Source organism: Aspergillus clavatus, genomic scaffold (assembly GCF_000002715.2).
Source record: "Aspergillus clavatus NRRL 1 1099423829805 genomic scaffold, whole genome shotgun sequence".
NCBI lineage: Eukaryota > Fungi > Ascomycota > Eurotiomycetes > Eurotiales > Aspergillaceae > Aspergillus > Aspergillus clavatus.
The window spans coordinates 957272-983891 of NW_001517094.1; the positions used below are offsets into that span (position 1 = coordinate 957272).

General features: G+C 51.1%; 10 protein-coding genes and 4 non-coding genes across 14 annotated transcripts, besides 10 other annotated features; 11 read left to right on the forward strand and 3 right to left on the reverse strand.

Moving 5' to 3' along the window:
- The first annotated feature begins 70 nt into the window (after positions 1 to 70).
- Positions 71 to 111: a microsatellite.
- Positions 112 to 276: 165 nt separating this feature from the next.
- Positions 277 to 2000, forward strand: ACLA_021250 (MFS transporter; the record flags this gene model as incomplete). Its single annotated transcript, XM_001268841.1, has 4 exons — positions 277 to 512; positions 581 to 959; positions 1031 to 1108; positions 1158 to 2000. The coding sequence occupies 4 exons, from the start codon at positions 277 to 279 to the stop codon at positions 1998 to 2000; spliced, it is 1536 nt and encodes a 511-aa protein (XP_001268842.1).
- Positions 2001 to 3038: 1038 nt separating this feature from the next.
- On the forward strand, positions 3039 to 6495 carry ACLA_021260 (glycoside hydrolase family 35 protein; the record flags this gene model as incomplete). The annotated part of the gene is made up of 7 exons (XM_001268842.1): positions 3039 to 3173; positions 3238 to 3314; positions 3373 to 3675; positions 3729 to 3995; positions 4116 to 4395; positions 4447 to 5113; positions 5168 to 6495. The coding sequence occupies 7 exons, from the start codon at positions 3039 to 3041 to the stop codon at positions 6493 to 6495; spliced, it is 3057 nt and encodes a 1018-aa protein (XP_001268843.1).
- A 602-nt stretch (positions 6496 to 7097) lies between these two features.
- Positions 7098 to 7135: a microsatellite.
- Positions 7098 to 7140: a microsatellite.
- A 32-nt stretch (positions 7141 to 7172) lies between these two features.
- ACLA_021270 (uncharacterized protein) lies at positions 7173 to 7682 on the forward strand (the record flags this gene model as incomplete). The annotated part of the gene is made up of 1 exon (XM_001268843.1): positions 7173 to 7682. One exon carries the CDS (start codon positions 7173 to 7175, stop codon positions 7680 to 7682), a length of 510 nt encoding a protein of 169 aa, XP_001268844.1.
- Positions 7408 to 7431: a microsatellite.
- A 598-nt stretch (positions 7683 to 8280) lies between the features above and the next one.
- ACLA_021280 (uncharacterized protein) lies at positions 8281 to 8759 on the reverse strand (the record flags this gene model as incomplete). The annotated part of the gene is made up of 2 exons (XM_001268844.1): positions 8281 to 8631; positions 8742 to 8759. The coding sequence occupies 2 exons, from the start codon at positions 8757 to 8759 to the stop codon at positions 8281 to 8283; spliced, it is 369 nt and encodes a 122-aa protein (XP_001268845.1).
- Positions 8760 to 8812: 53 nt separating this feature from the next.
- Positions 8813 to 8838: a microsatellite.
- An 876-nt stretch (positions 8839 to 9714) lies between these two features.
- On the forward strand, positions 9715 to 10554 carry ACLA_021290 (uncharacterized protein; the record flags this gene model as incomplete). Its single annotated transcript, XM_001268845.1, has 1 exon — positions 9715 to 10554. The coding sequence occupies one exon, from the start codon at positions 9715 to 9717 to the stop codon at positions 10552 to 10554; it is 840 nt and encodes a 279-aa protein (XP_001268846.1).
- Positions 10555 to 11244: 690 nt separating this feature from the next.
- Positions 11245 to 13065, reverse strand: bfr1 (putative nuclear segregation protein (Bfr1); the record flags this gene model as incomplete). Its single annotated transcript, XM_001268846.1, has 3 exons — positions 11245 to 11460; positions 11528 to 12709; positions 12943 to 13065. The coding sequence occupies 3 exons, from the start codon at positions 13063 to 13065 to the stop codon at positions 11245 to 11247; spliced, it is 1521 nt and encodes a 506-aa protein (XP_001268847.1).
- Positions 13066 to 13157: 92 nt separating this feature from the next.
- Positions 13158 to 13221: a microsatellite.
- Positions 13158 to 13222: a microsatellite.
- Positions 13223 to 13668: 446 nt separating this feature from the next.
- ACLA_021310 (DNA-directed RNA polymerase core subunit RPB5) lies at positions 13669 to 14527 on the forward strand (the record flags this gene model as incomplete). Its single annotated transcript, XM_001268847.1, has 3 exons — positions 13669 to 13764; positions 13845 to 13927; positions 14002 to 14527. The coding sequence occupies 3 exons, from the start codon at positions 13669 to 13671 to the stop codon at positions 14525 to 14527; spliced, it is 705 nt and encodes a 234-aa protein (XP_001268848.1).
- Positions 14528 to 15512: 985 nt separating this feature from the next.
- Positions 15513 to 17150, forward strand: ACLA_021320 (phosphatidate cytidylyltransferase; the record flags this gene model as incomplete). The annotated part of the gene is made up of 2 exons (XM_001268848.1): positions 15513 to 15527; positions 15600 to 17150. The coding sequence occupies 2 exons, from the start codon at positions 15513 to 15515 to the stop codon at positions 17148 to 17150; spliced, it is 1566 nt and encodes a 521-aa protein (XP_001268849.1).
- A 356-nt stretch (positions 17151 to 17506) lies between these two features.
- Positions 17507 to 18967, forward strand: ACLA_021330 (histidinol-phosphate transaminase; the record flags this gene model as incomplete). The annotated part of the gene is made up of 3 exons (XM_001268849.1): positions 17507 to 17592; positions 17651 to 17824; positions 17905 to 18967. 3 exons carry the CDS (start codon positions 17507 to 17509, stop codon positions 18965 to 18967), a joined length of 1323 nt encoding a protein of 440 aa, XP_001268850.1.
- A 1714-nt stretch (positions 18968 to 20681) lies between these two features.
- Positions 20682 to 20747: a microsatellite.
- Positions 20688 to 20736: a microsatellite.
- A 490-nt stretch (positions 20748 to 21237) lies between the features above and the next one.
- Positions 21238 to 21261: a microsatellite.
- A 520-nt stretch (positions 21262 to 21781) lies between these two features.
- Positions 21782 to 23538, forward strand: ACLA_021340 (putative integral membrane protein Pth11-like; the record flags this gene model as incomplete). The annotated part of the gene is made up of 2 exons (XM_001268850.1): positions 21782 to 22143; positions 22218 to 23538. The coding sequence occupies 2 exons, from the start codon at positions 21782 to 21784 to the stop codon at positions 23536 to 23538; spliced, it is 1683 nt and encodes a 560-aa protein (XP_001268851.1).
- An 863-nt stretch (positions 23539 to 24401) lies between these two features.
- On the forward strand, positions 24402 to 24486 carry ACLA_021350. The gene has a single exon. It is a non-coding gene; the product is annotated as a tRNA-Tyr (tRNA).
- Positions 24487 to 25078: 592 nt separating this feature from the next.
- ACLA_021360 lies at positions 25079 to 25163 on the forward strand. Its single transcript has one exon. It is a non-coding gene; the product is annotated as a tRNA-Tyr (tRNA).
- A 389-nt stretch (positions 25164 to 25552) lies between these two features.
- On the forward strand, positions 25553 to 25639 carry ACLA_021370. The gene has a single exon. It is a non-coding gene; the product is annotated as a tRNA-Tyr (tRNA).
- Positions 25640 to 26182: 543 nt separating this feature from the next.
- ACLA_021380 lies at positions 26183 to 26269 on the reverse strand. Its single transcript has one exon. It is a non-coding gene; the product is annotated as a tRNA-Tyr (tRNA).
- Between the last annotated feature and the right edge of the window lie 351 nt (positions 26270 to 26620).

Here is a 26620-nt window from a genome sequence, read left to right on the forward strand (position 1 = left end):
TAATGTGACTGGATATAAATCATATAGATTATTATCTATAGGAGTATACTTATACCTCCTCTTCAACTCGTCCGCCCCGATGCTCCGCCCCGATGCTCCGTCCCGATGCTCCTCTCCAATGTAATGTTCTAGCTAAACAGTTTATGTCCGCCATGACGGAGCAGGGCCAAGGGGGTTTTGACCCCAGTCAAAGGAAGCAAGTTGTTCCTTTTTAAATGATGTCTCTCCGTATGAGACGAGTCTATCATAATCAATTCATTCACTCGAGTTGGAACTATGTCCATGTCAAATCCTTCCGAGCCCCAGTTGGACTCTCATCAAGGTTCTACAGCTACCAGCGCAGATCAAGTGAATAACAAGACCCAACTGCTCACAAACGAGATGGACGAGGCATTTGCAGAGCTCAAGGAGGTTGACTGGGACGGTCCCAATGATCCCGAGAATCCGCTCAATTGGTCATCTCGCAAAAGAAATCTGCACGTCATAGTCGTGAGCCTCTTGACGCTGAATGCGTAAGTATCGAAATCCTCACCAAAAGACCTACATACATAGTGAAAGCTCGCTAATTCGCAGTTCCAAGAAACCTGGCGGCCACCATGTTTGCTCCTGGGGCAGGACAGCTGGCCGAAGAGTTCAAAGTCACCGATTCGACTGTGGAGGCTATGACAGTTAGCCTCTACGTGCTTGGGTTTGCCTTTGGCCCTCTCATTCTTGCACCGCTGTCGGAGCTGTACGGACGCCTCATCCTCTACCACCTTTGCAACACTCTATATTTTGCGTTCACAGCAGGCTGCGCTTTCAGCACTAACGTTAGCATGTTCCTGGTCTTTCGATTTATATGCGGATGCGCTGCATCAGGTCCTATGAGTATTGGTGGTGGGACAGTTGCGGATGTCACCGCCCCCCAGAAACGAGGAAAGGCCATGGCCTTGTTCACCATGGGCCCAATATTAGGACCCGTATGTGATCTCATCTTGGAGAGGAGCTCTCCCTGGTAATTCCAATACTGACAGGAGGCTTCGGAGCATAGGTGCTGGGGCCAATCATTGGAGGGTTTGTCTCTCAGTATGCAGGCTGGCGTTGGACACTCCGGATCATTCTGATTTTGGTAAGATACAATGGTCCCCCATGATTGATATGCAGTCTTCCTAACCCAGGTTCGCTCTCAGTCCGGGGTCTTTGGAATTGCTACGGTCGTCTTTATGCGAGAGACGAGTGCGGCTATCTTGTTGAGTCGAAAAGCTGACCGAATGCGCAAAGAGACTGGAAACGCCATGATAACCAAGCCCAAAGGGAAACAACAGGAGACACCCCGTCAGATGCTGTTGCATGCCCTTACACGTCCTGTGAAGATGTTGATCTTCTCGCCGATCGTCTTGTTTATCTCGCTATACACGGGCGTTATGTTCGGCCTCATCTTCTTACTGTTTACCACCTTCCCTTCGGTATTTCAAGGGGTCTACGGATTCGACGCCGGAACCTCTGGATTGGCCTACCTTGGCCTAGGGCTTGGCATGTTGCTCGGTCTCGTTCTGTTCTCTGTTGTTAGCGATAAGCTCTTGAGACAGACACCAGGCAGAGTCGTGGGCCAGCCTGAACAACGCCTTATTTTAATGAAGTGGCTTGCTCCGATTGCCCCATTGGGGTGCTTCATGTATGGCTGGAGTGCGCAGTACCATACACACTGGATAGTGCCAATCATCGGGACATTCATTATCGGCTTCGGCTCTTTATTCGTCGTCATCCCCGGCCAGATTTATCTCGTCGATGCCTTCGGAGCGGCGACGGCAGCGTCCGCCCTCGCGGCCAACCTCCTCATCCGATCTCCTTTTGGTGCCTTTCTGGATCTGGCCGCCGCGCCTTTATATGAGACTCTTGGACTGGGCTGGGGTAACAGTGTGTTGGGGTTTATCACGCTGGCATTCATGCCAGTGCCGTGGTTGTTTTACCATTACGGCCAAGCGTTGAGAACGCGGTTTACAGTTGACAAGTACATGTAGTCAAGGGGTTTTCACTTGCCTGTATTCTTTAGAGAGTTAATCCATATCGACTATCGCACGGGAGGATTGTCTCGGGTTTTGAAATCGGGTACATATCCATGGAGCAGATCGTACATACGGAGTTAGATGCCCAGGGTCCCCAATTCCACAAGCATATCCACCGACGCAATCCACAGGGACGCAGGATAGATATATAAGTATAACGCCATGAGTGAAGCTGACTGATGCCTTTTGACTCCACAATCTCCACTTGACAGTTGATGATCCACACAGACTCTCGCGGTCCCGTGTCCATCTCAGCCATCCGAAAGCTTGGGCTGCTAAGACCAGATGAGGAAAAATCGCAGCGACAAACACGATTCTCGTCGAGATTTACAACAATACACACCCTGTTCCTTGCATGTGTGTAAGTCACATATCAAATCGAGCATGGATCGATGCAACTGTTGCTGGATCATCACAATACCAGGGATCATCGCCGGAGGCATCTCCGATATGAGGAAAAATACAGCCCGGCCGGCCCCGCAATATATACAGCGTGCATGCATTTGGCCATTATTGTTATAGTTGACTCTGCCAGCACGCAGCACTCGCTCAGACCAGCTGTGGAGGATTGGCGGTCCAATTTTGCGTCCTTTTGCATCGTCCGCAATGATGACATTCCACATCTCCGGCATTCGTTCGCCTTCCCTAATTCGAATTGACTCCGTCTCGGCCTTCTTTAGCACGAATTATGCATTGCATACACAGAGAGTACAACCCCCGTGGCAGATCGGGTCTGGTCTCTTCCCCGGAGATCCGCTTCTCCTCTCTGGATGTCTGCTATGCTGGAATGGAACAATGCCGATGGCCTCGGTGCAATGATGAGAGTCCTGCATGGCTAGGATTAGCAAGTTCATGTCAATTCTCCGGAGAATGTGCGGGGTGTCCAGTCCTCTCCTATATTAGACACGACCGGACCAGAGAGGGCTTTATGCTATCCTCCTCTCTTTGGGTTTTCAGTCCTATTTTCTTCTGGGTTTCTTCTCGAGGGACATCATGAAGCTTCTCTCTGTTTGTGCGGTTGCTTTGTTGGCGACACAGGCAGCGAGTGCGTCCATCAGACACAAGCTTAATGGCTTCACTCTCACAGAGCACGCGGACCCTGCGAAGCGGGAACTGCTGCAGAAACATGTATGTGACTAGCCGGCATAGATACCAATTCAGTTCCAGTATGGCATACTCAAATCGACGATAGGTCGCCTGGGATGACAAGTCTCTCTTCATCAATGGCGAGAGGATCATGATATTCAGTGGTGAATTCCATCCGTTCAGGTATTGCACCTACCCGAGAAGACATTGAGATGCGAGATCGACCCTAACTGTATGGTAGACTTCCGGTCCCCTCGCTGTGGATTGATATTCTCCAGAAAATAAAGGCACTGGGCTTCAACTGCGTCTCATTCTACATCGACTGGGCGCTTCTTGAAGGAAAGCCGGGGGAATACACTGCCGAGGGGAACTTTGCCCTAGAACCATTCTTCGACGCAGCTAAGAAGGCTGGAATCTATCTCCTTGCACGCCCGGGCCCTTACATCAACGCCGAGGTTTCTGGCGGTGGGTTCCCCGGATGGTTGCAGAGGGTTAATGGAACTCTGCGCTCAGCCGATCCAGCGTTCTTGAAGGCCACCGACAAGTATGATTCCGGTCTCTGCGAGTAGAGCATTATTATCCCTAACCGCTCGATAGTTACATCTCCAATGTGGCCAAGACTATCGCCAAAGCTCAAATCACAAACGGCGGACCAGTGATACTATACCAACCTGAGAATGAGTACAGCGGCGCTTGCTGTGATCAGAAATTCCCTGATCCAGACTACATGCAATATGTCATCGACCAGGCTCGTGACGCTGGGATTGTGGTCCCAATGATCAGCAACGATGCCTATGCAGGAGGACACAATGCTCCTGGAACGGGCAATGGAGAGGTTGACATTTATGGCCATGATAGCTATCCGTGAGTTGCATCACTTTGCAATTGGAAGCCATTTTGCTAACTTGCATAAGCCTTGGTTTTGATTGTGTATGGACCATTTCCGGACATACAAATGATTGAGCAAGCATTAACATGAGCTAGGGAAATCCAAGCGTGTGGCCAGAAGGTAGCTTGCCTACCAATTTCCGGAAGGATCACCTTGCGCAAAGCCCCAACACCCCGTACTCTCTCGTTGAGGTGGGCATCTCCGGATCCCCTATGTTGTCGGTCTCTAAACATTACGCAGTTTCAAGCAGGTGCCTTCGATCCGTGGGGTGGTCCAGGGTTTGCAGCATGCGCTGCACTTGTCGACCACGAGTTCGAAAGAGTCTTCTATAAAAACGACCTAAGCTTCGGGTCTGCCATTCTGAACTTGTACATGGTAGGGGCTCATCTGTCTCTTTAGTGGAAACAAATGGCTAACACGGCAAAGACCTTTGGCGGAACAAACTGGGGGAATCTGGGTCATCCCGGAGGATACTCCTCCTACGATTACGGCTCGCCTCTGACCGAATCTCGTAACATCACGCGGGAGAAGTACAGTGAGCTCAAGTTGATTGGCAACTTTCTCAAGGCATCGCCATCCTACCTTGTGGCTACTCCTGGTAGCCTGAGTACCACTGGATATGCCGATACTGCCGAGTTGATTGTAACTCCGCTGCTTGGTAACGGGACTGGATCGTACTTTGTTGTCAGACACACGGATTACACCAGCCAGAAGTCCACTTCTTACAAGCTCACCCTCCCGACCAGTGCTGGCAAAGTCACTATTCCCCAGCTTGGTGGCACCTTGTCACTGAATGGCCGCGATTCCAAGGTTCATGTTGCCGATTACAAAGTTGCGGGCACCAATATCCTCTACTCGACTGCTGAGGTGTTTACCTGGAAGAAATTTGCAGATGGTAAGGTACTGGTGCTGTACGGCGGACCCGGTGAACATCACGAGTTCGCCATTTCGTCGACATCCGACGTTAAAATCGTCGAAGGGTCCAAGTCCGGAATCGAATCGAAGAACATCAGCGGTGCTGTGGTGGTTGCTTGGGATGTATCTGCTACGCGACGTATCGTTCAGATTGATGACCTCAAGGTCCTCCTTCTTGGTATGTCTTGCTGCGGCTCAATATCACCTGGATCAGACTAAACTCTTGTTCCAGATAGAAATTCCGCGTACAACTACTGGGTACCACAGCTGGACGAGGATGGCTCGTCAACAGGCTACAGCACGGAAAAGACCACTGCGTCGTCCATTATTGTCAAGGCTGGTTATCTCGTCCGAACGGCATACACCAAGGGCTCTGGTCTCTATCTTACCGCCGATTTCAATGCAACGACCCCCCTCGAAGTGATCGGAGCCCCAGAAACAGCCAAGCACTTGTTTATCAATGGCAAAAAGACTCAAGTCAATGTGGATAAGAACGGGTTTTGGTCCACCAAGGTTGAATACAGTCCTCCTAAGATTCAACTGCCTAATTTGAAGAATTTGGATTGGAGATACCTTGACACCCTACCTGAGATCCAGTCTTCGTACGATGACTCCGCGTGGACGGCTGCCGACCTGAAGACAACTCCCAACACCTTGCGACCTCTCACCACTCCGACGTCGCTGTATTCATCTGATTACGGCTTTCATGCCGGCTACTTGATCTACCGCGGCCACTTTGTAGCGGACGGTAGCGAAACCACGTTCGACGTGCGCACCCAGGGTGGCTCGGTATTTGGAAGCTCTATATGGTTGAATAGAACGTTTCTAGGATCCTGGACTGGGCTCAACGCGGACGCGGATTACAACTCGACCTATAAGCTACCTAAGGTTGAGTCAGGCAAGCCCTACGTTTTCACTGTCGTTGTTGACACAATGGGACTCGACGAGAACTGGGTTGTCGGCACAGACGAGATGAAGAACCCCCGTGGCATCCTATCCTATAAACTCTCCGGCCGAGACTCCGATGCCATCACCTGGAGGCTGACTGGCAATCTGGGTGGCGAGGACTATCAGGACAAGATCAGAGGCCCCCTGAACGAAGGCGGATTGTACGCCGAGCGGCAAGGGTTCCACCAGCCCCAGCCTCCAAGCACGAGATGGGAATCCGCCAGTCCACTTGACGGCCTAACCAAGCCGGGCATCGGGTTCTACAGCGCCAGATTCGATCTCGACATCCCCCGCGGCTGGGACGTGCCGCTGTACTTGAACTTCGGCAACAGCACCACGAGCGCCGCGTACCGGGTGCAGCTGTACGTGAACGGATACCAGTACGGCAAGCTGGTTAGCAATATCGGCCCCCAGACGAGCTTCCCGGTTCCGGAGGGTATCCTGAACTACCGCGGGACCAACTGGATTGCGCTGACGCTGTGGGCTCTGGAGTCGGCAGGTGCCAAGCTGGAGAGCTTTGAGCTGGCGAACACCACTCCAGTCTTGACTGCACTTTCGGAGGTGGAGGCATCGAAGCAGCCGAAGTACAGCCCACGCAAGGGAGCTTATTAGGTTGCGAGAGAGCGTACAGGTCGACTGATGTGGATCTTGCAGCTGATTTTGGAAGTTGGTGTATTGCGAAAGGAATCTAAACCATCGTATCTTCATGTAGACCATACTGCGCTGTTGGCATGCATATCACCTAAACCAAATTAATTCTCCATCGTCACATTCAGAGATCGTAACTACCTATGCCGCAGGTCATCCCGGAAGCTGTGGTTCCTATAGGATGGCCCGATGTGACAGCGAACAATCGATCTTCCCAGCCACCGCTTAAATCAAACGCTCCGCCCAATCGTTCATCTCCCAACCCTTACTAAATGCATTGCATCTACTGTGTCACTGCCACCATTCCCTTTTCTTTCTTTTCTTCCTCTCTTCTCTTCCGATTCTCCTCCTCTTCAAATGCCAATGATCCTACCCCCTCTCGCGCATCCAGCGAGAGTGTCAACCCTCGTTTTCACAGACAGACTCATGTCGCTCAGCCCACCACACCTATAACATCGCAAAGAAAATAATCAAAACGAGAGAACCATCCTCTCTATCTCTCCCTTGTCCATAATCTTCCCGCGAAACTCCTTACCAGGGCCCCGAGACCAGAACCTGGAGGACGTAAAAAAAAAAAAAAAAAAAAAAAAAAAAAAAAACAAAAAGAAATGAGCCCACTGCCACTCCCACACCCACTCCCAATGCCTCCCGCGCTCCACCGCCGCTACCAAACCGTCTCCATCCCAGCCTCGTACGGCCGCCTCGACGACGGACCGACCCCGGGCACCGTCGCAGGCATCGTCCTCGGCAGCGTCGCAGGCTTCATCCTCCTCCTGTACCTGGCCTACCTGGGCCTGGGGCTGAACAACAAACCGGCGGACGACGTAACCGCGACGGCGACCTCGATGACCTGGACGGGCACGGAGTCCGGGGTGACGCGGCGGTCGCGGCGGTCGCGGCGCGGCGACACGATCGAGGTGGTCGAGGACCAGCGGCATGGACCCCGCGACCATGTGTCGGTGGAGGAGTCGGTGATGTCTGCGTCGCGCACGGACGGCGACGACGTCGTCGAGGTGATTGAGGAGCATTCATCTGTGGATGGGAGGCCGCCGCCGCGGTCTGCGTCGAGGAGGAGTCGCGGGGTGTCGGGGTCGTATCGGACGGTGGATCCGTATGGGTATGGTGGGGAGAGTTCGTATGATGGGCGGTAGGGGATGGATGGGATGGGGGGGAGGGGGGTGAGGTTGGGGAGGAGAGTCGTGGGTTGTGTTTTTTTTTTTGGTTTGTTTGTTTTGGATACCCTGTTGGCTTTTTTGTTGCGCTTCATGTTATGATCATGCTTGGTGTTCTGCTTACATACCTAGATAATGATGTTACGAATACCATGTCTTATTACCTTCATTTCATACCGGGAGGGAGGCCTTTATATAGTTGGACGGTTTGATCCACGAGTGCGGAAATGATTATTTGTTTAGCAATATCTAAAACGATTCCACGGACAAAAGAATATACAAGACTTTGAGGAAAGAGCCACCCAGACGAAAGGATGAGCAATGGAGCGAGCGACTGAAAGATACACACAAAAGAGAAAAAAAAAAAGAAAAGAAAAAGAGATATGACGAGCCCCGACCCTGACGATGCTCCGTACCCGATCCAGCGCCATTGCAAATGAAGTCAAGAAAATGATGGACAGAAAGGTTATTTCGATGTAGAAACAGCGTGCTCGTGAGAACGCCCCTTTCCGGTTGTAGAGATGGGACCCATGTCCCATCCGATCCTCTGCTGTTGGTTTCGCGTCTCCCTCACTGCTTAGAACAGAATATCCAAGCAGCAACAGCATGCCAGGGCAGCCATGATACCAGCGCAGATACCACCGCCCGACGAGCCACCGCCGCGCTCATCAGCGTAGTATCCCGGCTGTTGTTGCGGAGGATATGGCTGTTGTTGCGGGTATCCCTGCGGCGGGGGATAGTACATCGGCTGTCCTTGGGGAGGAGGAGTTCCGTAACCGTAGTCTGGTTGGGGAGGACCATAGTTCTGGGGAGGAGGGTAGTAGCCGCCTTGCTGATTGTACATGTCATGATTCGCGCCACCAGGGGGAGGTGTGTTGTATGGGCCTGCATCATGAACAGGGGCAGGATATGAGGGGGGAGGGCCGTCCTAGAGATAGTACATTAGCACAGGAGGTCATCAAGGTTGTAGATATGGTGCATGATAGTAGAAAATCGTCGATGAGACCAAGAGACAATGGTGTGGCTGGAGATGCTTACAGGCTTATTGTAGGACATGTTGACAGTGAGGTGGTGGCTGGCGCAGCGACGATATTACTGCGTATAGGGGATCAGGATGCTTCAGGATGCTTCAGGATCAGGATGAAGGACTGAATCCGTGGTCTTGGTCGAAGGAAGAGAGGTAATAATGTCTTTGTCTTTGTCAGCAGACCGAGTCAATACCTATGAATATGGGGCTGAACACAAGTGCACTAACAGCTGGCAAGTATCGAGATATAGAGTAGGTTTAGATAGGTGGTGAGGCAGTTATAGACTGGAACCCGGGCGGATAAACAGTAAATTAAGGCTCACTTGGTTCAAGGTGGGTCGTCGCAAGGACAATATGAGAAACAGTGAGCATAGAATGCAAGCAAGAGGGGAGAAGAAGAGAAGTTATAAAAAGCGCATCACGGAATTCAGAACCAAGCACTTGGCACGGGAAGTCCGGATTCGGCAGGTTTGGTTTCGTGTGGCTGTACAGAAGACGAGAAGCGATAAGAAGTCTTGATATCAAGACAGTGAAGTGGCCTCTTTCTACAAGATTCTAACGTGTTAGGTAGTAGATAGTAGGTATGGCTGTAGGCATCCAACATTTCTCACAGACCAGTAACCACAAGAGTATATACCATTGAGCACCGCCACGCCTGGGAGAGCGGTTAACCATTCCCCCACACCTACAATCGCCCGTCTCTCCACCAGTTAGCTACTAGATATGTATGTCTCTTTTGAGTCCGCAGATCAAGATCTATAGAATTCATCTCCCAGAACTAGACAGACAGACAGACAGAAAAACCACATAGGAGGAAAAGAAAAGCCAAAGGTGGACGTACCTTCCCAGCAGCCAACACAGTAGTGATCAACGCTTGGAAACAACTCCCATCACTAACTTTAACCCTTTCCCAACAAAACCCTCTACAAACCTGCAGCATGAAGCCATCACTCCTTCCAGCTGCAACCGCACGTCTCTCCCAGCATGGTCCAGCTCTTCCCGCCCCGCCACGTCTACTTCCCATCCACACCCTCGCATTCCTGCACCGTCATCCTGCTCCATGACATACACAGCACCGGCCCAGAGCTAGCCGCGCGGCTCGCCATGTCGCAGATCCAGTCCACGGAAGCCTCTATTTTTGAACACTTCCCCTCCTGTCGCTGGGTGTTCCCCTCCGCTCAGCCCCGCCAGACAGACACCTGCCAGACCATCCCGGGGAGCTGGTTCGAGTCGCCCTCCCCAGGGGGACGGCTCGGCCCCGCGGCAATGGACGGCCTCAGGGAGAGCGTGGCGTACACGCTCCGTATTGTAGATGAGGAGATCAACCGGTTAGCGGGTCGCAGTCGTCGTGTGGTTCTCGGGGGGCTAGGACAGGGGATGGCTGTCGCAGTGGGCGCGTTACTGTGTGCTCGGGGACGAGTTGGCGGCTTCATCGGGCTGAACGGGTGGTTTCCGCTTCTGGAGGAGATGGGCCGCTACGAAGGGGCAGATGATGAAGAAATTCGACAGGCCTTTGTGGATCATCTGGGGTTGGAGCTGCTTACTGGAACCTCTGGTATTCCCGGCCCGGCCGCAACCAAGGCACCATCGTACGAGCTGCCCGATTCAACGTGTAAGACACCAATTCTGTTAAGTTACCTTGAGGCTGATGCGCGGGTGGGTTTGCGAACTCCTACGTTGGTTCACGACATGCTGGTTCGACTGGGGTATGCAAGGATGGTCTGCAGGCTGTTTCCAGGCTCACGGCCAGGCGAGCGGTGGCTCAAGGACCCTGAACAGTTGGATGCCGTTGCAGGTTTTCTAGCAGAGGTGCTTGGCCATTAGAGGTAAAATCAAAATGTGCAAAAGAAGCACACAGCACCTCCTGGCCATGATTGCTTAAGCCGATGGTAGACCACTATCCTGTTCATACGAACATTTGCACTCCCTTTAAAACGTGTATTTCCAACGCTCGTGTCGTTACTTACAGGCTGAAATGAATCGCTAACCCGATCGGTTTGCCTTTCTCTGCAAATGCTTTTGGAGTCCAAAAAGAAACTATCACAGAGGAAAGGAGGTAGAAGTATCCTATTCCTTAAAACATTATCCTCCCATATGCTGCGAAGGAAGAGGAAAACAAACTGGAGAAAAATGTGAAATTACACGTGAGAATTTTATTCCACAAGGAGAAATGTCCAGCAATCTTTCCAGACGAAAGGCTGCAATAGATATATAAAGACAAAGCCAGAAAAATAAATCTCAAGTTCAGCCACGGCAAAAAGGGCACCAGCATTCCGTGGCATCTGCCGGTTTTTTTCAAGGGGTGGTGTCAGTCAGGTAGGAGAAAAGGAGCAAGCGCTCATGATGGCAATGTAGGTAAAATGGATATTGGGGATTGAATAACAAGCAAAATGAGAACGCTAAACTTCAGAAAGCTCTTGCAGATCTAGAACGTTTAGAAGCACCCGCTGATGCAATGAAGCGTGTGTGTGTGTAGATATGCACGGTCCGAGTCTATATCGTGAGTATGTCTTCTCATGCGCTGTCCTCGAGGGAGGCCTTTTGGAGCTCCTCGGACACGTCGGCGGCGGCATCGTTTTCCTGCTTCAGCTCAGCCTCGGCAGAGACTTTGCCGTTGACACCGCTGTTCTCGATCGCAACCTTCTTGGCATGATCGGTAGCACGCTGGCTGTCAGAGTGTGCCTCTTCCTCCTCCAGGCGCTTGATTTCTTCCTGGGCCTTCTTGATGTTCTGTAAAATTTCAATTAGCGTTCAGGGCATTACTACTTCGGGAAGATCTCCGAGGAATTTGGCTTACCTCCTCAGTCTTGGAAGACTGGTCCTTCTTCCATTCGGTGATCTTGGCAGCAAGCTTCTCGACCACAGCAGGGACATCGGACTGATTCATGGGAGGATCGATTTTAACCTTGGCAAAGTCCTCGATGACACCAACGTTGAGGTTGAACTTGGCGGTCTCAGCAGGAGCTGGGGCGGTGCCATTGGCGCCACCCTTCTTGCCCTTCTTTCCCTTCTTGCTGCCAGTGCCGACGAAGTAGTCCTCGTCACGGTCATCCTTCTTCAGAACCTTCATGCCCTTGATGCTGGCATCGTCAACGGTACGTCCAACCTGAGCACGGAAGGCGGAAAAGTCATCCTTCTTATCCTCAAGACCCAGAGTGGAGAAATCGTAGGAGGGGTTGAAGTGGCGGATGAGACCCTGGGCGATAAGGATCTCGTCGGTATAGGCAGGCCGGGAAGCCTCTTCGAGCTTCTTGTCGGCGATCTTCTTCCTCTTCTCGCGCTCAAATGCCTCACGCTGAGCCTTCTGTTTCTCCCGACGGATTCTCCAGGCCTCATCTTCATACTCCTTGTACGCCTTGCGGGCCTTGTGGTAGGTATCCTTGATCTCGCGGATGGCGGTCCACTTCTGCTGCTGCTCACCGTGGAGCTTAGTCCGCTCATCTCTGAGGGCATTGAGGTTCTTGAAGGCGCCGTCCTGCTCGGCCTTGATCGCATCCAGCTCCTTCTGGATTTCAGTGTACTTGTCGCTAAGGGCCTTAGCCTCAGGGTTGTCGAGCGTCTTCTTCAAGCTGGCAATTTGCGCCTTGAGGTCGTTGATGACATTCTGGGCTTCCTCCAAGCTGGCAAAGTTCTTGCGCTGCTTGCGCAGTGTCGAGACATCGGCGAGCGCCTTCTTCTCGTCTACCAACCGCATGGTACCCGAATCAACCTGCTTCTCGAGACGCACGATTTCACGGTCAAGCTCCTCCACATTCTTGAAGGACATGCGGCCACGGGAGTTGTTCTGCTCCGCAATGCGGGCCTTGAGGGTCGACTCCAGAGCATTGATCTTCTCCTGGGTGCTTGATCTCGAGGCCTTGAAGCCCTGCTGCTTTTGACGGATGGACGAGAGCTCAGCACGAAGCTCTTGTTGTCTCTTGGCTGCGGGCGAGTCCTTGTTGTTGGGCTTGGCGGTCTCGATCTTGGCCTTGATTTGGTTCTGCGCACAGTCAATATCAATCCTGAACGTGTGGTTATACAATGCATTGAGTACAAGTCCTTGCAGAAAGATGAGAGATGTAGGCAAGGGATGTGAGGGTGGTTTCTCGTGAGGAGGGGTAAGGGACCAGGAGAAAAGCACAGATATGAGAATTGTCTCACTGTGCGAAGTATCAATCAACAAAAAACAGTGAGGGAAATAGAATGATATAACTTCAATGAGGCATCACATACCAATTTCTCTTGAACAGCAGCATGCTCCTTTTCGGCTTGCGCGAGATCAGCCTTGAAGGTCTCCTCGTTGGGCTTGGTCGGTCTGACCTTCTGCTCCGTGGCAGAAGTGGCATTGTCGGCCATGGTGAGGGTTTGGAGGGAAAGTGAAGGAAGAGGAAGAGAGGGGGGGAAGTAACTCAATGAGCTGAGATTGATCGGTGGTAGATCAATCGCACAGAGAGAGAGAAAGAGAGAGAGAAAGAGAGAGAGAAAGAGAGAGAGAGAGAGAGAGAGAGAGAGAACCCAGGAGTGGGAAAGGGGATGGTAAGACAGAAGCGATAAGAAATTAACAATAGGGCGTCAGTAGTGGTGGTAGTAATAATATTATGCCAGCTAGGCGGAAAGACGGGGAAGGACTCGTGCCTCTCTTTACTTTCTCAAACTCAACCGCTCTCTCACTCTCTTTTTTTTTCTGCCGCTGTCTTCTTTTGGTCTGGCCATTTCTTTTGATTTCTGTGTTGCCGGCGCGCTTATCATTGGCGCCTTTAGCGCAGGTCCGCCCGATTTTTCGAGAACTTCGCTCTCTATCAATTTCCAGATCGTCACCTATCAACCTTTTTTTCGACGGCCCTTTCTTTCCTGCGCTCGACATCCTGCTTAGCGCTTTTTGGGCGGCCAATTCCTATCATCCCTGCTACAATCTTCGTTTCAGAATAGCGACTGGGTGAGCCCTTAAATATTTCAGCCATGGATGAAGAATATACCAGCTCCGCGGAGGCCGACCGCGAGATGACCAGACTTTGGCGAACCTGGAGAACAGTGTTCGAAATGCTGGCGGATCGAGTCAGTGATTCTTTGAGTTTTTTCGGCGTTGCAGGTTGCGTTGTCATGCGGCTCAACTAACACGATATGGTTCTTTGTAGGGCTACGAAGTCACAGAAGAGGAGATCCAAATTCCCCTCGAGGAGTTCAGACACAAGTATTCCGATGCCGTGGGCTATCCTGAGTATGCGACTGCCCCCATTCTCGTTGGAGTTTGCCATGAGCTTATCTTACATATTCTTCTTCGCCTTTGAACAGCCGCACCAAGATGAAAATCAGCGCTCGCCCCACAGCGGCTATGCAAGCCAAATACACACCTCTGCCCACACCTGCTAACCCCGATCCTCAACCTGATTGCGGTACGATTTATGTTGAATTCTGTGCCGATTCGTCTGGTGTTGGTACCAAGCAAGTTCGCGCGTTCAATCACTTCGTCGATGAGAATAACTTCCACACCGGAGTTTTCATTACTCAGACCCCTATTTCGCCATCTGCCGTGCGCCTGCTGAGCGGCATTCCCGGCCGTATTTGTGAACATTTCCAGGAGCAGGATCTGCTAGTCAACATCACTCGGCACGAACTAGTCCCCAAACACGTCTTGCTGAGCCCCGAGGAGAAGAAGAACCTTCTCCAAAGATACCGACTGAAGGAGTCGCAGCTTCCCCGGATCCAGGTCTCCGACCCTGTGGCGAGATATCTGGGTTTGCGACGAGGTCAGGTGGTCAAGATTATCCGCAAGAGTGAAACTGCCGGTCGTTATGCCAGTTATCGCTGGGTAATCTAATTGCGATTGAAGTTGACCAATACATCGGTTTGGGTTATACTCTGCTTCGAGGGGTCCCGTAGTACGTTACTCCCATTGCCATGGGCCAACTGTCCATCCTTCGCGAGGACTAAAAGCTCGGTGAACTGAGGTTTGGTACATCTTTCTATTGGATGGGAAGATAGGGCCTTCTACACTATTATTCCCGTTCGTTGCGCTGGGCTGATACGCTTTTGGGTCTGCTCTCGATTTGAACTTTCATTTATACCCTCAGAATACGGGAACAGCCATTGGAGGATGTGGACATAGAAAACCAGGTAGGGCATTGAGGGCAGAGGGAGGAGAGAGGTCGGTGCAGAGGACAAGAAGGAAAAGACATCAAAAAGTGCGTCCACTTGTACGTATTATGGGCAGCATGGCGTAAGGGCGAAAGAGAGATTTTTGATTTTGGCTGGGATGTCTATTTTATCGCAATACTTTCTAAGAAGCACATTCCCCCCATGCATTCATGTATGGCTGTATATCCACGGCAGAGAATTTCTGGGGATTCAAACACACCACCAAAGGAGAAACATTCCTATCTTGCCTTCATTATTGTACCTTGAACCATGAGCCTGGCCAAGGTCCCAAGGCGCCTTGGGACGAAAACAAGAGAAACAAAAAGCCTTGACTGCCTGAGGCACTCAGGCTCCACTGACGGACCACCGCGCTGGACAGGCCGAGAACGCTGCCGAGAATACGGAGTACGTCAGATCTGATCTTGGGCGCCGCCCCGTGATTTCAGTGATTATTATTATCGATGTTCCTCGTCGGCCATAATTATTCTGTACTTGTGATTCTCGGCCATATCCCTTCCATCTTTTCGAAATTAAAATCACTTAGCTTCGACTCTCACTTTTTCTGTGCTTGCTTGAAAGAATGGTTTGAATTTAACTTGATAAAATTCTCCTTGTTTTGTGATACTATTGCACCTCCTGCTATCGACTTCATCGCCGGACTCCCGACGATGCAGGAAGTGACCGTACGGCTGTCTCTCATTCTCCTTGTGATCTGTCCTTTATTGAGTAAATTCGCTAATGCAAGTCGCGCCTAGACTCTTTTTGTGAGAACTGGACCGGGTTCTTACGCCCGTCTACGCTCGTTTTATCCGTCGATTCCGCGATGCCCCCGAACGCGGCCTTCTCTACGCTCTTTCTCAAACGACTCTCGCTCGAATTCGTCCATTGAGACGCTTCTACCATCCGGAGGCCACGCCCCTCTCAGCGGAAGCCCCAGCGCGAGATTGAGTACTGCCAGCGATGGCCTTTACTCGCCGTCGCTCTCGACAGCTTCATTCTCGACCTCCGCATCGCTTTCCGAACCCCAGAACTGGGATGAGAACCCCGATCTTTCAATATCTGCTTTCTCGGAATTACCGTCCAAGGACTTCGGTGTCAACCAACATATGATCATCAACCAAGAATTCAAGGAAGCCTTGCGTCAGATTCTATGGCAATTTCGAGCCCCAATTCGATACGCCTTCGCATATGGCTCCGGCGTCTTCTCGCAATCCGGCAGTGCGGCTGGCTCTAGCCAATGCCACCCGTCTGCCCCAGCAGCCATCCAGAATATGCAGCAAGGCAAGGGCAAAATGATCGATTTCATCTTTGGGGTGTCATATTCTCAGCATTGGCACGCCTTGAACTTAAATCAACACCGTGACCATTACTCTGGCTTAGGCTCTTGTGGGTCTTACGTGGTGTCTCAAGTTCAGGACAAACTGGGAGCGGGCGTATATTTCAATCCATATGTGACCGTCAATGGCACGCTGATTAAGTACGGTGTCGTGAATCTCGACACGCTGTGCAGAGATCTTACCCAGTGGGATACGTTGTATCTCGCTGGACGGTTACAAAAACCCGTGAAGATTCTGCGCGACCATCCCAAAGTGCGCCTAGCCAACCAGATGAACTTGCTGTCGGCGGTCCGGGTGGCATTGCTCTTACTGCCAGCCGAGTTCAGCGAATTTGAGCTGTACACGACTATCGCGGGAATCAGTTATATGGGCGACCTTCGTATGTCATTACCGGCTGAGGATCCTCGGAAAGTTAGGAACATCGTCTCGGGTCAGATGGCTCATTTCCGGCGGTTATATGCGCCCCTCATCGAGAATCTTCCTAACGTCACATTCAACGACAAACGCTGCTTGGAAGAAGATTGGATCGATGATCCCAACGCCAATGTGCGACTGACACAGGATATGGACCCCGTGAAGCGCGGCAATATGGTGCGACGGCTACCCGAGTCATTCAAACAGAAGCTGTACTTCCAGTATCAGTCGCGATTCGAGATTCCGCGCGCCACATTTAACAAAATGATGGAAGATAGCAGCGACAGCAACTCGGAAGTAGTGCGCCCGAGACAGGGCGGCCCATTCGAGCAGAGAATAGCTGATGATGAGAACCTCAAGAAGGAGGTGCAGGCATCAATTTCAAAAACGATCCGCTGGCCCAGTACTGTACAGAGTATCAAGGGTTTGTTCACCTCCGGACTGAGCAGAACCTGGCGTTACGTGAGCGAGAAACAGAGTAAGTACAGGACGTCCGGTAAGAAAACCAGCGCTACTCCTGAAGAGACCACTTCAAAAGAAACGAAGCAAGAATAAGCACTTGTTCAATGGATTTTCCTGAACATCGTCAATACAAGGTTGGTATGGATCGGCCATTCTCGGAATCCTAAGGCATATTGAGGCGTTCTCTCTTTTTCAGTTCTCTTACAGTATATATTTATCCATCGTATCCGATCATCAGCTGCATGCATATCAAATTACATAAATAAGAGAAATGGTATAGAGTGGTGCACGACAGCGGGATAGAATCCTTTGAGTCATTCGTCGCAGAGTCGAGTCACGGATTCCGACACCGGGTTCCGGAGGTGATCAACTTTCCCATCTCCCCGCCGTTCCCCCCACCACCTTGAGATCTCAAAAATTCTCATCATTCCATCATTCAAACCGTCACAATGGCTACAAGAACATCACCGTTCGATCTTTCCAAATGCGCGCGGCCAAATATCCTGAAATTGCAGCCTTACCGCTGCGCAAGAGAGTATGCTCATCCCTTGAACCATCTCTTCACTTGGCCGCTCCAGGACCTAACAACTCAGTGACTACAAAGATGACGGGACAAACATCTTGCTCGATGCGAACGAAAATGCATACGGCCCTGGACTTGCTCTGGACTCCGAAGGCGCCCTAGCGGAATCTACGGTGACTGGAGATTCCACGGGGTCTTCAAAGCCAGACATTGATTTCCTGGGACTGAATAGATACCCTGACCCGTAAGCGCAATATTTTCTACGGTCGCATTTCTACACACGCACGGGCAGATGGACGAGCTGACAGGGTCATATGGTCGCAGACACCAGGTTGAACTGAAGAAGCTGTTTTGCAAGGTCCGCAATACCCACGTCCACACTCCGAAGGAGTTGGGCCCGGAGAACATGTTTGTTGGTGTCGGATCCGACGAGGCCATCGATGCCCTTTTGAGATGCTTTTGCGTCCCCGGAAAGGATAAGATTCTCACATGCCCTCCCACCTATGGCATGTATGCAGTCAGCGCCGATGTCAACGACGTCGAGATTGTGAAGGTGCCTCTGGACGTCAACAATGGATTCCAACTGCAGCCAGATCTGATCAGCGAAAAATTATCAGCGGACTCTGCGATAAAGTTGGTGTACATCTGCTCGCCTGGCAACCCCACGGCGAACTTGATCAAGAAGGAGGATATCCAGAAGGTGCTGGAGCACCCCACATGGAACGGAGTGGTGGTGGTGGACGAGGCATACATTGACTTTGCACCCGAAGGGTCCAGTCTGGCCGAGTGGGTGAATGAATGGCCAAATTTGGTGGTCATGCAGACGCTGAGCAAGGCTTTTGGACTTGCGGGTATCCGTCTCGGAGTTGCGTTCGCGAGTCCGGAGATTGCTCGGCTGCTGAACAGCCTCAAGGCCCCCTACAACATCTCCAGCCCGACGAGCGCGATCGCGACCGCCGCATTGGCACCCAAGAACATGGCCGTCATGCGCCAGTACCGGGAACAGATCATCGCTCAGCGCGACCGGATGGTACAAGAGCTCCCCCAGATCCCCGGTGTGGGCCGCCTGCTCGGCGGACAGGCATCCAATTTCCTTCTCGTGGAGATGCTGGATAAGCCCGCCAGCGTAGGGGGGAAGCCCAGCAATGTCGTCGCCCTGGCCGCCTACGAGGCCATGGCGGAGAAGCGCGGTGTCGTGGTGCGGTTCCGAGGCAAGGAGCTCGGATGCGAGGGCTGCCTGCGCATCACAGTCGGAACCGAGGCGGAGGTCACCCGGTTCCTGCAGGAGCTGCGCGATGTGCTTGACAGGATCCTGAAAGGCATGGAAATCCCATCGGTCCAAGACGAGTTGAACAAGGAGAACGAAGCTAGTCAAGTTGTTGCCTGATTATCGACCATTGCTGTGTTTTGGGGGAGCTTTTCTTTTATAGCCTAGCCTACCTATAGATTTATGAGATTCTTCGCATTTCCCCCCTCTCCTCGATCTGGTCCAGTAGCTGGGATCCGATGCACAGCCAGACTACCCGACAGGGATAAGTGCGCACACCTGATACTTACCATCGGTAACCTCCGAATTCACAGGAAACCGGCCCTGTGATGGCAGGGTCCTGGAAACCAGAGTCCAAGGTCCAGAACACAGATAAGCTCAAGCTCAACTACTACTATCTATTTAGGTGTCTACTAGTTATCTAGGACTAGGACTAGCAGTGATAGTCGGCCCACCCTGTACAACAACAAATGTCTCGCATTTGGACTCTTATCTCCCCTGGTACTTGGGAAAAGTCAAGAGTTGGAAAGTGAGATCAGGTACGACCCGGACGAGTCATGTCCGTCTGTGCATGCCTGCATGGGCTTAGCAGTTAGCTCAGGGCAAGGGTCGAGAGATTGTCTCAGAGTCAGACAGACGCACTGGGAGTGAATCGATTATCTCGTCCAAGGCCAACTAGTCAACAGAACTAGAGCAGTACGGACTCCGGAGGACAAGGGACTCGGAGAGGAGTCTAGGTATCCTCGAATCAATGAGGTTATCTCTGTCTCGCGGCCTCTATCACATTCGAGTGTTCGTTTGTTTGTTCTACTCCTGCGGATTCGTGGGTCGCGATCGGCGATGATGCTACGAAGTACTCTCTCCATCTCTCTCAACCACCCAGATTGATTATCTGTCTTAGGTTTATCGCACAAACTCACAGCAGTCAGCATTTTCCACGTGGAGAATGGGTGATGGGCCTGGCAGAAGGGTTGTGGTGTCAGTGTCACAGACGCAGGGTTTCGCGATGGATCAGTCGACCGTGACACGGACTAGATTTAAATCAACGTAGTAGGGATTTGACCTCGATGGTTGCCACGCAGTCCTAACATTGCATTGCATTAGTATCTACAGAGTCAAGCATTCTCGCAGCCCCAAAATGAGCCAAGCGGGTATCACCCATGGTCGAGATATCTTGTATCTACGGAGCAGTACACAGTAAGTTGTAACCAAGTGGAAGATACCTAGTCAGTCAGACTAGTCCAACCGTCCAAACTCTACTCCGTAGTATCGGGTAACTTCACTCCAAAAGAAAAGTCCAAACCTACGACGGAGAAGAGCAATCAGTCCGGCTGCGGAATAATAACACGAGGAAGTCAGCGTCTGCAATCCAATCTGCATGCGTATGTGCTAGTCCATCACTCTAGAAATCGACCACATATTATTATCTCCGCTAATTGTCATTCAAATAATGGCTTGCAGTCCATCAGAAAAGCACGAGCGCAATCATGTTTGCTTGCTCACTATCAATCATGCGAGTCAAGGAAAATTAGTGAGCGATCAGGGAAAGCTCTCAGTCCATATCCCATCATGGATTGATTGATTCCCAGGACTGAGACTTGAGAGATAATCCATCCATCCTCGGTTGGAAAGCTTGAGGGGAGGCCTGATTTGATTTGGACTCGAGTCTCCAAAAGAACGCCATCACCTGCGCCATCAATTCTTCCCTGACTCTATCGCGTCCTCCTGGCTGGTCGAATTAGTTACCACCAACTTATCTCCAAACTCTGACCCTCTGGGACTTGGCCTCTTCCAGTGGTCCGAGTCTCACCTTGCCATTTTCTGTTTTCTCCTCCTCTTCCTCTCTCTCTGTCTCTGTCTCTCTCTCTCTCTCTCTCTCTCTCTCTCTCTTCCTCTCCCTTTTGTCCCATCACACGAGCTCCCTTCTCACCCCCGATCAATCAGCAACCGAAAGTCGTCTGCTCTGTCGGGGCCAGCCTCCTCCCCCCCAGGCGTTATCTTCCGAATCCTGGTTTATCTCCTCTAGCCTTTTGAACTCTGGTACCTGAGGTGTTAGATAGTTGGACTGTTAGAGAGAAAATCCTCGCGGGGACTAACTAGGTAGGTTAAGTTCGACATCGTCCAATCCCGTTGATTCGATCGTGATTATCTTGGTAAAATAAAATGGCTCGAGTCGACGGTTGGGTTGATCTCTTAATCTCCACCAGGGCTTCTCTTTGCATGGCGCTCATCGCGCAACCAGGTTTCCCAAGCCATCCAGATTCCCAACTCCCAAGAGTCAGCCAGTTCCTTTAGCTTCCTAAAGGCCCCTCGCCGGGATTGGTAGTAGATAGTCTATCGAAGCTCTTCTTCGTTCATATATATATCAGCAGGATCAACGTCCTTTATATAAAAAAAAAAAAAAAAAAAAAAAAGCGGCGGTGCATCCGACGCTTCTGGTGGTCTTTGTTTCTCTCCATTGTCAGATCAGTCCGTCTCGTCTCCTCTCGTATTTGTTGTGTCATTGATTTCCCAGAGCAGACACGGCTGATATCATCCATCATTGTTGGGAAGTGCCATTCACACAAGACAATCACATCATCTTTCATTCATCTCTTCTTCATTAAACAATCCTTTCTGGAACCTAACATCTTCCAATCGTCCCTTCGATTTCTCCAACTCTCCCCAGTCTCCAGTACCATTTCACTCACCTTGCTCTGCCTGGCGCCTGCTCTCTCCCCACATCGTTTCCCCAGAGTTGCGCGCACGTGCTCTGGGTTCGACCCGTGGTCCTCAATGATACTTCAGCTCAGTGATGTGAATAGGATCTGGACGCGTCGAATCCACACGGCATATTCTCCCGATTTATTCATCGCTGGTTGACCGCGGGACAGGAACAAGGCGCCCTTGCCCTCTATTAGTCCCTGGCCCCTCTTCGGAGGCGGCGCAGCGGTTATGGATGCACAGCTATCGATGCTGGATCCGCGGGGGATCTATGCGGAGACTCCCCCAGATCTACAGACCCGATTAGACACTCACCCCACGCTGCTGGTGAGCTGGTGGGCCACCGGTTTCTCCCTCGCCATCATCATTACCCGTGTCTGCGGTCGCTATATTCGGACAGAGCGCTTCTTTCCCGAAGATAGGGTGATGATGGCCAGCATCATCCCGCTGTTTATTCGAATGGCCTTGGTCCATGTGATCTTGCTCTATGGCACCAACAATACGAAAACCGCCGGGCTGACGGCCGAGGATATACATCAAAGAGAGATCGGCAGCAAGTTGGTTCTTGCTGCTCGTATATTCTATGCTATTTTGTACGGCATCCCCGGATCCGATTGTCGCTTCTCTGCTCGAGGCAATACTAACTCTATCCTTCTTGATCACACAGTATCTGGACTGCTAAATTCACCGTATGTGAATTTCTGAAACGAGTTGCGGGAATGATCTGGCGCCGATCGCTTCGGATCTTTCTCCAGATCATCTACTATTTTCTGGCGTCGACGTTGATTGCAGTGTTGATTGCGACGCTCGCCGAGTGCCATCCCTTCGACCATTACTGGCAGGTTATCCCAGATCCAGGACCACAATGTCGCCTGGGTTACGCCAACCTGATCACAATGGGGGCATGCGATGTCGTCACCGATCTTCTTCTGGTCGCCTTCCCCATTCCACTGGTTCTGATGACCCATATGCCCGTAAAGCGCAAGGCGTTCCTTGCAATTCTCTTCGCCTTGTCTTTGATCCTGGTCGGCATCACTTGCTATCGCGTCCCATCGGTGATCTGGCACAACGGCTCGCAGCAATATCGATCCCTCTTGGCGTCGCTGGAAATTCTAGCTGCCACTGCCGTTTCGAACGCGGTGGTGATCGGCTCTTTCGTTCGCGATAAGGGTGTCAAGAAGCCCAAGTTCAAGAAAGACATCGGTTCCGCTTCGGTGAGCGAGAGTGTGGATCAGAGCACCATGCGGCGTACAACCATCACCCATCATCAGTGGGGCAGTGACTCGGATCTTGCTGGCGATTTGGGAATTCGACTCAACCCTGAGCTTTGCCAGTCAGACACCAGAGCTCCCCGCCCAGCCCCAGTTGCCGTCCCTTATCATCCCTTCACAGCCCGTACGGGGACAGTGGATCCGAACTGGTCTTTCAGCAAGGGTCGTCATTCGATGGAATCCGACGATGGCACGTCGACTACTGGTAGTTTGGAGCTGAAAGTCAGCCCCCATGAGTACATCGAAACCAACAAAATCCCTCCCAATAGATCCAACGACGGGGCCATGTCTTCACCCAGCAAGGTCTCCATTTTTGATGTCGGCGGACTCCTGTCGGACACCTCGACACCCGCTTCTCATGCCCCTTCTGGTACTGCGCGCGATCACGGGTTGAGTCCGGACTCGCACCGATACCGTAGCGGTAGCAGGGCTTTTCTGCAGGATGTGGGAGGCCTACTTTCTGCCCCAATCCCAAACGTGGGAAACAACCATTTGTCTCCACCACATAACTCTCCGCAGAATTTCTCGCGGCCCGGGGGGCTGACCAGCCGTAGCTTCTCTGTCGGACGCCGAATAAGCTCCAATTTCCACCTCGGAAATCAGGCGGATCCAGTCCCTCCGTATCGCTCTCACTCAGATAACCATGCCCCGGTCCTTGAGGGAGCCCATGATGTGGAGCTCCAGGATGTTGGCGGGCTTCTCTCGAGAGACACATAGATCTTGCGGATTCTGAAACAACCTTCTCTCGTGTATGAATACGTGGCATCTCTTTGCTTCATCCTCTTGGAGTGATGTTATCCTTGGATTGGCTTTTGGACCTGGGTTTTTTGGTTTGGCAGGTTACTTTTGTTTACTTTGCGTTATAGCGATGGCGTCGGCATGGCGCTTTCAGGTCTGGCTTGGAGTATTGCCTGGTTAGTTGGTTAGCGGGATTTATGACCCAGTTAATAAATATGTTAAGGCAGTTGCTGTGTCTTTGTTCGGATACTTCAGTAAGCAGGCGGTCATCTCATGCTCCTGGCTATTGTGGGTATTCTACCGCAGCCTCGTACTCATATTTGGATCCGGTTTGGCGGATTCATTACTCAATACACCTTCACCGTATGGCATATATTGATCATGCCGTTCATTGGAGCTGTCGAGAGACTTCCAGTGCGACTTTACTACTACCTCTTCTGGGGGGAGCGTTTCCGGTATGATAGGTATACACAGTGGAGCAACTTCATACCAAGCGACATGTCGACATTCGAGACGGAAACATTTCAGGGAGGGATTGGAATGTATCCGCTGAGACACACCAAGAGTGTCAGAGACAAATATATATCAGATCATATGACGCCAACCAAGTGACAGTCAACGATTCCACATGCACCATGATTCTAAATAGGCATTTGACGGGAATGATAGGTTTATTTTATCTCCGACATGCTTAGCTGCTGCATTGTTGGACTACAAGATTATGCTCTTTATGCAATGAATGAAACGGAAGCGCCATAAACATTGAGATACGTCAGTTGGTTGCAACACTACTAAATATCTTATATGTAACCACAATAAATTGAAAGCCCTCAACCAGAAAACCCCCGATGGTCTAGTTGGATATGGCGTTCGGCTGTAACGTAAAGTGTAACCGAAAGGTCGCCGGCTCGATTCCGGCTCGGGGGACAAATGGTTATCTTTTTGTTTATTTTTGCTTTTATCCCCCCCCCTACCCCCCTGTTGTTCTCTAACTCTTACCAATTTCGCCAACCTATGTCTGCAGCTCTGGACAGTTCGACAACCACCCCTCAATCACCAAAATCAAGTCCCAAGAGATGAGACATATACCGAATCAACCCCATACCGTCGAAGATCGCATTGGCGCTTAAGTTCTTCTGAGATGCCCGGTGGCTGGTCAATCAGGATCATGACCCTTGACGAAGGATTTTCGCGGATTACGTTGTGCAGGCCGGCTGGCCGGCAGGCTGCAGTCTGTACCACTACCACCAGTCCACCACCCTAATCGCTCCCAAGCTCCATTGCCATTGTCTACTCCGTATGATCTTCGTCACGGCACCGGTTCATTTGTCGGACTCGGACGGTCTACCCTAGGCCAGCAAAAGATGGAACTTTCCACGGTCGATCCTGGACCATGCCGCAACTCGCAAGACCGAGATGATCTGTCCACAAGGCCCAAAAACACCCATACACTGGAGCAATCTCACGTCAGCCGGAAGGAACATAGGTCAAGAGGATATCTATCTAGATATCCTCACAACCCCTGATGGTCTAGTTGGATATGGCGTTCGGCTGTAATGGGAATTGTAACCGAAAGGTCGCCGGCTCGATTCCGGCTCGGGGGATCAGGATCTTCTTTTTGTCTGTCCTATTTCTGGTCACTTGTTTCTTTTTTTTTTGCCTGTGTATCCGGAGGGTTGAGGTGCAGCGATGCGTGGGATAGACAGGTGGGTCGGCTCGGCGAAGGCTTCGATGCAAAACGCAAGCAACAACAAAACGAATATCAATATGCGTTTGCCCCCCCGGTCGAGCCGAAGAATGCTATGGGTTCTGCTCAATCTCAAGTTTGACGCCCTCTTGATCAAATTATAAGGGTGTTTTTGAAGAGTATGGTGAAATTTGGTCTGGAGAGTCTACATTGATTTGACGCATAAGCCATACATGCATGATCTCTCGCTTAAAAAGTACACCCTATAGATGAACCAAAGCACCCCGTCGTAAAATATCTCTTCAACCCCTGATGGTCTAGTTGGATATGGCGTTCGGCTGTAATAGAATAATTGTAACCGAAAGGTCGCCGGCTCGATTCCGGCTCGGGGGACTCAGAGAATTGTTTTTCTCCTCTTTTTTTACTCTTCCTCACTTACGTATCCCAGCAGGACCTCCGTTTTAATCCTACATCATTGGACGCCTTGAGACGAGTGTCTTATCCCCGACCAGGTGGCAGAATGAAGACATTGACACTGATACATTCCGCCGGACATTAGCTACATGCACAGACATGCGGATGCATCACAGCCCGATCTCGTTGAGGCCCACCCCCTTGCCGCGACACATGTATAGACATTTAAGTGTGCACAGAGTCAAGGCAACTTGAATTTCACTACGTAGATGCTTCTCCTCTTCGACTAGTGAGAGTATGTTTTGATCCGACTAAAGTATACACAACGCTTGAGGCCCTATCTGGTTCCAATCCTCAAGCCTTTTTTATACACTGTGCATGGAGTTGGGGGTTTACCGCGTCGAGCAACATCAAGGCAATACACATCTATATTCAGCAGGTAGTCGACGGACCTTTAATAAACAGAGCACCTATGTTCAGGATTTTGAATAGCTGGCATGGGTAAAAAAAAATATCTCGTAGTCCCCCGAGCCGGAATCGAGCCGGCGACCTTTCGGTTACAATTATTCTATTACAGCCGAACGCCATATCCAACTAGACCATCAGGGGTTGAAGAGATGACGGCTGGCTGGACACCTAGGTAGACAACCTAAACCCCCTGTTTGGCTCTATATCCAAGCTCAGCAGCTTGTCTTCCGTCCAGGCTGGGAAGATGCTGTTGTCCATAGTAGGTACTTTATACCGCCTGGTATCTTACTTTGTCACTCCAGACCATCTTATAAATTACATTGGCACCATGCCATGAGCTGACATCTCCACGAAAAGAGCTTCTAGTATAGACGCGTCCCAAACAAGTAGCACATCACTATTCTACTCCGCGTGTGTTGAAAACTATACAAGTCGTTCTATCACTGACGTGAAGCGATTATCTCTGGTTTCTAGTCATATCAAGGGATATGC